The sequence below is a fragment of the Octodon degus genome, unplaced genomic scaffold (assembly GCF_000260255.1).
Source record: "Octodon degus isolate 3935 unplaced genomic scaffold, OctDeg1.0 scaffold00027, whole genome shotgun sequence".
NCBI lineage: Eukaryota > Metazoa > Chordata > Mammalia > Rodentia > Octodontidae > Octodon > Octodon degus.
The window spans coordinates 6,185,798-6,193,508 of NW_004524603.1; the positions used below are offsets into that span (position 1 = coordinate 6,185,798).

General features: G+C 56.2%; 1 protein-coding gene across 1 annotated transcript; it reads right to left on the reverse strand.

Annotated features, from left to right (window-relative positions):
* Positions 1 to 3,630: 3,630 nt before the first annotated feature.
* Atp6v0e2 (ATPase H+ transporting V0 subunit e2) lies at positions 3,631 to 6,892 on the reverse strand. Its single transcript, XM_004629008.2, has 4 exons — positions 6,693 to 6,892; positions 5,464 to 5,511; positions 4,562 to 4,677; positions 3,631 to 4,344 (listed from the first exon to the last, which is right to left on the reverse strand). Exons 1-3 carry the CDS (start codon positions 6,881 to 6,883, stop codon positions 4,584 to 4,586), a joined length of 333 nt encoding a protein of 110 aa, XP_004629065.2. The 5' UTR covers positions 6,884 to 6,892; the 3' UTR covers positions 3,631 to 4,344; positions 4,562 to 4,583.
* Between the last annotated feature and the right edge of the window lie 819 nt (positions 6,893 to 7,711).

The following is a 7,711-nucleotide window of genomic DNA, read 5'->3' on the forward strand; positions in this document are numbered from 1 at the left end:
CTCCCAAGCACTGGTATTACAGATGTGGGCCACCACGCCCCGTGTGCCACCGTGCCCTGTTGTCCGTTGCTGTCTCAGCGTGCCCCAGGGGCGGAGCCAGCACGGCAGGCCAGGGATCAAACCCTGGCCACGCTGTGCCTAAGCAGGCGCCTTCCTTAGACTTATTAACCAGAGTGTGGCTGAGCGAACAGGACTTTGGCCAGTGACCCTTGCTGTTCTGTGAGGCAAGCTGAACAAACCTGGTGGCTGTTACCAGATTTTGTTCCTGGAAACCACAGGTCTAATAAGTCCATCGTGGTTTTCAGCACACAGGGAGATTACTGGGGGAGGGGACTGCTACCTTGGAGCTTCAAGCCCAGATTTTCATAGTTCCAATCAATAATAATCCTGTTTCTGTGCAAAACCACCAGAAGCACCCAAGGGCCTCACTCTGTGGCTCCTGGGGAGAACAGCGCCTGCCTTTCTCTCTGGTGGGAACCTGGAAGGATGGGTGTCGCTGTCACCAACCAATGTTTGCCAGATCTCTCAGGATGATGAATGAGGCAGGAAAAATCCATGGGCAGTTGTTGGGGAGGCCTAGAACCAGGGCATGCAACGTTGCAGGTACTTCAGTATTGTCCTCTGCTTTCCAGGGCAGTACCTGGCACCAAACAATTGCCCAGTCCTCGGCAGCTCCTGATGTTCCTACAAGATATTCCTGGAGGACATCTCATCCAGGCAGTGGCACTGTCAGAAGTATTGCTGCACTCAGACTGGGATTGCTTGTCTGCCCACTACCCAGCCCCCAGGGTGACACAAATTGAAATCTGCCGGTGCTGCCCTCTGCTGGCCACACACTTCGAAGGCAGCTTCGTGTGGCCTGGCTACCGGCTCAAGTGGGCTTCCTCCAGGACCCAGCTGTCTCCAAGGTCGCTCCCCACTGTGCCACTTGGTACCTACTCTTGGCACCTGCCCATTTGTTCAGCTCTGGGATCTTCTCTAGGACCTGGAAGCTTTCCTCTGAAATGTTTTAGTCTCTGAGAGAACAGAATCCCAGCCAGCGGGCAGATGGAACTGGCCCCAGGGCTCTTTATATGTTCATCAACCCTTTTGTCATTTTGTGCTTCCTGATTTGATCTGAGCCCCTCGTCACTCAACTCCCTGCCAGCCTCATTCTCCTTGTCAAAGGTCCTCTCAACCTCTGTGCAAACCCAAGGAGGCTCTCTTTTCCCCATCAGTAGTTGCAGAGTAAGACTGTATTTGCAGTTTTTTTTTTTTAAATTCTGTTTATTTTTGTGCGTGTGTGTGTGTGTGTGTGTGTGTGTGTGTGTCCAGCTCAGCCCACCAGGGGGCGGGGCTGGCTGGCATGTGGTGCTGGGGGATTGAACCCCGGTCCTTGTGCTCTGCTAAGCTTGTTCTAAGTAGGTGCTTTAGATCACTGAGCCATCTCACCAGCCCAAAACGTGTCAGGCAAGGTGTGGAATGGTAGGCAGTGAGGCATCAGCAGCCCAGGACGTCCCACAGAGTGGCTTCAGGGATTTTTTTTTTTTTTTTCCCAGAACCAGGGATTGAACTCAGGCCCTTGCGCTCGCCAGGGAAGCGCTTATTCTACTGAGCCACCTCCCTGGCCCCTGTATTTGTAGCTTTAACTGCATCCAGCTTTTTATTCTTGACAAAACCTGCTGGACCCTGTACAGTCCCACCTGGGAAAGCCCAGAATGGAAGCCAGTTCTCCCCAGGGAGTGGGAGGCCAAGCCAGGCCAGAGTACAGTGGACGGCAATCTCAGCCCTCCCAGCCTTCCTGGACTGATGTCTGTGACATATATGGGACCTTGAGTATAGTGGCACCTCAGTACTTGTTAACTCGTTTTGGAGGTGAGACAAGTCCCAATCAAACTGCTTTGGCGACAAAGGCAGTTGACACCAAGTTCTATCTTGTACATGGACTGCCAAGCAAAGCATAAGACGGGAAGAAATTCCCCTGTGAAAATACTTCCAGTACAAAAAACAAGCTTCCAGTACCAAACTGAAATTTGTTGTCCCTTAGTGTGTAGGATGGCAAGGCTCTTTGCACTGGTTTCCAAATCTACTCGCTTGGGCTGAATGGCCCAAGCTGGACCCCACAGAAAGCAAGTGCCACAGGTCCTAGCTTCTGTCCCCATAGCTCCCTACCTATGTCTCTAGGACCTGTGAAAATGTCTGTCTCCTCATCCTGAAGGGGCGCTTCCACCTTAAAGGTTCTAAATGAAAGCAATGACTGCACAAGAAGAAAAGCTGGGAAGCCACAGGGCCAGCCCTAGGCAGTACACAAGTGCCCAGGCAGCAGGAATCCACTCTGCAGGACCCCTCCTCCAGGAACGGGGCTGCGGCCTGCGCTCCCATGAGAATCCAGCATCACGCACTGTCCTGGAAGTGTCACGATGCCCTAACAATATGACACCAAGCTAAGAATCCAGAGAACAGAACTGGGTGCAGGGAAGCAGCCCTCTGTGATGGACTCCCCGTTCCCTAAACATCCCAGACCCGAGGCCCATTTTGGGCACACAGCACTTTTAAGCCTCTTAGGAGCCAGGCGTGGTGGTACACACCTGTGATCCCAGCGTTCTAGGAGGCTGAGGCAGGAGGATCACCACTTTAAGCGCAGCTTGGGCAATTTAAAGAGACCTTGTCTCAAAATTTTAAAAAGAAAAAAAAAAAAAAAAAAACCATTAAAAAGAGGTAGGGAATGTAGTTCAGTGTGAAGGCCCTGGATCCAATCCCCAGTACCACAGACACTAAAACCTTTGTGGTTCCCCACTGCCCATCCGATCAACCTAAGCCGCTCAACCAGGTCCAGGCCTCAGCCGCTGCTTCTGCCTCACTCCTCCCCAGCTCCATGTTACTTCACGCAGAAGCCTGGCAGGCAGACGTCAACCCCTGGAGGTCTAGGAGGAGGTCACTCTGTAGGCGACATAGCAGCCTGCTTCACTGCACAGCCTGGGAGCTGCCTCTCCACTGTCTGGGACACACCGGTCATCCACGGTCCACTTGACCACCTCGTCTCCCGCCTCTTCCCAGGCCTGGCTCTGGGCCCACTCAGGACAGGCAGCAGGGCCCAGGTCTCAGGGAACTGTCGTCCTCAGTGTCCGTCTCCCAGAAGCGGAGCTCCGAGTGTGTCAGCTGCACCGGCTCTTTCCTGTCCCAGATCCACCTGCTAAAGACCAGGACATCAGGTGGCAGCGAGCAGATTCCACAGAGGCCAGGCTTTGCTCACCAAACTCATCTTGCATCACCGTTATTTATTAGACACGGATCAGTTTTGGGGGCACCAGGCATGCTTGCCACCTCCACCGTGCGGGAGGCTGTGGAAATGAGAGGAGGGCCTTGGAGGGCTGTGTCCACGCACAACCCCAAGCCGAGCGGCTGGAGCCCAGAACTGAGAAATTGGGTGACACACATCCGATTCTACAGCTGCTCCACAACTGACGGCCGCCACAGGCGAAGGGGCGCTGGATGAGTAATGAGTGAGGCCAGGGACCAGGCAAGGTGGGTGAACTCTGTCCTAACAGCTCTGGGTACGCAGGCAAGCTGCTGTCTTCTGGAGGAGCGCAGGCTGGAGGGTCCGACCGTGTATAACCTGTACTTTTGTCTCTCACTGTCCCCCACACAGGGGTGCCTTGGGAGCCTGCGCCCCAGTACCACTCCAGTGGCATCACCTGCCTCTCGTCCTCCAGCTCTGGTCACTTGGATGCTGCTGGGAGGGGTTGCGGGGTCTATGCTAGCACAGCACAATGAGTACAGGGTTCCCAATGGACAGGAAGAGGGCAACCATGCTCAGCTGACAGGCCCCAGGGAGGGGACAGAAGGCAGGCCGGACAGAACATTCTGAAGAGACATGACCATGAAGGGTCCTCACAGCTACGAAGGTCACTCAACGTCCTGCAGTCAGTCTTAGCCCAAAGCACTATGCTGATTTTTGGTGTGTGAATGTTTCTCTAACACACTGTTTCAGAAATTTCACATCTAATCTGACAGCACTGGATACCTCACAGCTGACAGGGACAGACCCCACCTTGGGCTCCACTGTCTTCACCTATGCCACACCTGTGAGAGATGGATCCCACCTGGACCAGCTGCTCCCAGGACCTGCTTAGGAGGAAGGAGAGGAGACCCCAGGGATATCCTGGTTCCAGCCTGTCTGAGCTCAGGGCTTCTAGACCCCTGCCTGGCCGAGAGGACAGGGTGTCCTAGAACCCAGTGGGCCCTGAGTGTGTGGACCCTGAGGTGCTAACACAGGGGAACACAGAAGGACCAGGACAGCCGCGGGGAAGGTGGGATGGATGTCACCAGCAACATGGAGCCAGGGCCATCTGGAACACTGGACACCTGAAAGGCACATGACATTAAGGTCACTGTCTTGTTTTGGGAACCTCTGATCCCCTGGAAAGCCACCTTCACCCTGCCTGGGTCACTTGGCTGGCACAAGGCAGGCAGAGAGCTGTAGGCCAGCCTTTCTTGCTTTGCTAAATACCACCCCTGAATCCAACCCAGAACTAATCCCTGGCTCTGCCTTCCCTGATTCCCCACCTGATGTCCCACGTACCTGGGGCCACACGCAGCGCCGGTCACTCCCACAAGAAGCGCACGTACCAAATGGTCTCATTCTTCAGCTGGGGCCCGAACAGGGGGTTCAGCTGGGCCAGGATAGCAATGAGCCAGCTGCCGGGGACAGCAGTGTGAGGGGCTGACACAGAAGGAACCCACACCCATGCCAAAGGAGGCCTTGGCCGGTGCCTGCAGGTAGCATGGCCTGTGTCCTGGGAAATTAAGAAGGGACCCAGGGAACCACCCACACCCCAGCAGGCATAGGGTGGTGGCCCATGGTTTGTTGGCTTCAGTTTGATTTGTAAGTCCCTGAGTTGGGGCTGGGACTGGGATTAGGGGCAACTTGATGCAGCCCCCAAGGCCAGGTGCCGCCTCTACCAGAGCCCAGGTGTGTCCCTGCTCTCGACACACCCCAGCCTCACAATGCTGTATCTCTAAGACACATCCTAGCCCCAGACACTCCCCCCTTCTCTCTCTCTCTCTCTCTGTTTTTTTGTTTGCAATACTAGGGATTGAACTTCAGGGCCTTTGCACTAAGCTACATGCCTGAGTCCTTTAATTTTTTTTTTTTTTAGCCAGGGAGATAGCTCAGTAGAATAAGCACTTGCCTGGCAAGCACAAGAGTCTAAGTTCAATCCCCGGTTCTGAAAAAAAAAAAGATCCCGGAGTGTAAGCCTGACAGCTGGGATCTCCTGGGCCTGGGGTGAAGCCCGAAAGCTAGAGCTGGGCAATCTGCCCAGGCTCTTGAGAGGCCCAGCAGGTTCGCGGGGCAACTGGTTCATTTCACAGGTGGGATACGCAGCCCTGGGTTGTGATAAAGCTCATGCAGCAGACCCACGGGCAGCAGAGGCAGGGTCAGAAGGGCGGACAGGGGACAAAGCTGGCAAGGGTGGTACTCACAAGAGGTAACAGCACACAGCAGTGGCCACCAGCATGGTGATGATCACCCTGCAGCAGAAGAGGGCACAAGTCAGAAGGCTCTAGGCATCAGCTGTTCCACAGGCCCTCCTGATGCCTGAGGTCTACTCAGGGTGAGAACTGCCACCTGGAGGACAGATGCTCTCAGTGTCACCTCTTGCCCACCCTGCACAAAGAAGTGACAGTGCCTTCACCTCCTTTCTCCACCACCCAACATGTCTCCATCTGACTGCAGATCTGCTGTCCCAACATGGCATGATCCTGCGGAGTGGGCTGAGGGACTCCACTGGAGTGAAAACGACAGCCCAGAAGACAGGGCAAGAAGCAAGGAGCCTGCAAGCCATTTCTGAGGCTTGGTTGTTGTAAAAGAATATCATCCACTCAGAGATGAGGGATGACAGAAGCTTAAAATACAGCAGGAGTGCCATAAAGAACTCTCTAGAGCTGCCGAGAAGCGACCCTACAATGTTCTACAAAGTCGTGCTGTGGAACGGATCAGCCCTGCACATTTTTAAGAACCAAGGCGACATGCAAGTCTCCGAGCGGCCCCTAGCCAAGGCCTACATGAATCCACAGTGGGGCCTGCGACCTCTGGCCTGCAGCACTTCAAGTTGCTGCTGTAGGTTTGCTCCCTCTTTCATTATGCAGGGCTTGGGCCAGCACTGGCTGGGCACTGCGGAGACAGGCTTACAGACAAAGGGAGAACAGTTTATAGCCGGCAATAGGAGGAAGCTGCCACCAGTGCGTGCGCACAAATCTGCTGCAGAACCTTCAAAAATAATACCCGCTAAAACCGATCCAGTGCACAAACTGTGCCACGCACTGACCAGTGTTTTAAGCGCATTACTTGAGTAACGCCCACCGCAGCCTTATGAGGCAGGCACTGGCATCATGCCCCTTTATCACGGAGAAACTGAGGCACAAGGTCACGCGCTGGCGAGGGCGGCGACGCCGCACCAGAGCCCACCCCGCCCGTTCCCGCTGCAGGAGGCGACGCCTGGCCACCTCCATCTCTTAAGTCCCTCCTCTATGTCTCGGTGTTTGTCCTTTCCCCCGGGCCTCCTACCGTTCTCTCTCCGAACGCGTCCCAGGAGCGGAGACCCCGGGGGAGGCGGCCTGGAGAGGCATCCCCGGAGTGGTGCTGGGGTGGCCGGGGCAGGGGACAGGGGAGGAGGGTCCGTGGGGAGCCAGGGCCTGTGCTCCTTCCTTACCCGCGGTTAGGGCCCTTCGGCACGAACCAGGGCCCGGCGATGCCGATGAGGCCCCAGAACGTGGTGAAGATGATGACCGGGAGGGCAAAGGAGTGCGCCGTCATGTCCGAGCCGGGATGCCCAGCTGGACGCGGGCGAGGCGGGCAGGTGCGGCGGGCGCAGGTTTCGGGCGCGCAGGAGGCGAAGAGCATGCGCAGTAGGAACCGAGCGCCAGCGAGCGCCGCTGGGGCCTGGCGCACTGTCACTCAGGGGGAGGGGGAGGGCATTCCTGGGAGTCTGCCCGTTGATTGGCTGAGTGAGGTTACCCTCTCAAGAGGCAGGCGCGAGCGTGGACTGTGAGTTGGGTTTGAGTCCATCGCGCTGTTTCCCTAAACCCAAAGACTCGGTAGTTTAGGGCTCCCCCAGATTTATCTCCTACTGAGTCACACGATCGGCAAGCTGCTGGAGAGCGCCTCCTGCCTGGGTCCACGTTCTCCCCACCAGCGGGCTGGGGTCAGAGATCCGAGGTCGGGGAGGGCGGCCCATTGACGAAAGCTGCAAACATTCGGAAGACTCCTGGAACCTCTACACTGGGTGCTCAGTGAGAAGCGGGTGAGGTTGGGCCAGGTGGGTCGGAATTCAGCCGCCGATGGCTGGCAGGCGCAAGGGCTGGCACCCCGCAGCCGCGCTGGGCCTCATACGGTGTTCTCTGCAGGCCGTAGCCCATGGCGGAAGAAGCAAGGCCTTTGGGTGTAGGTCCTTGAGTGGAACAGCTAAAATCCCTTCTGTACAGATCAGCGACTTCAGCAGGCCCCTGGAGCAACATATGCTGCCCTTCCACGCTTACTCGCAGGATTCAGTTGCACAGGGTGGAAAACGGCGTGATCCGCACGTGGTGCAGAAAGGCTATGCGCCCGGCCTCATACTAACCCCTGCCAGGTGTTTTCCAAAAGCAAGTGCCAGTCACCTCCACCTTGCCCGTGTGCCAGTTGGGACCAGTGACCATCCTTTCAGCACACAGGTTGTGTGTGATAGGTTTT

Bases quoted from the DNA above. Each gene is read 5' to 3' on its own strand.
- Atp6v0e2 (XM_004629008.2), bottom strand. From the start codon at position 6,883: ATGCTCTTCGCCTCCTGCGCGCCCGAAACCTGCGCCCGCCGCACCTGC. The intron at 5,512-6,692 runs GTAAGGAAGGAG...CTTCTGCTGCAG, and splicing joins CCGAAGGGCCCTAACCGCGG to GGTGATCATCACCATGCTGG. The intron at 4,678-5,463 runs GTGAGTACCACC...TGTCCCCGGCAG, and splicing joins GCTGTGTGCTGTTACCTCTT to CTGGCTCATTGCTATCCTGG.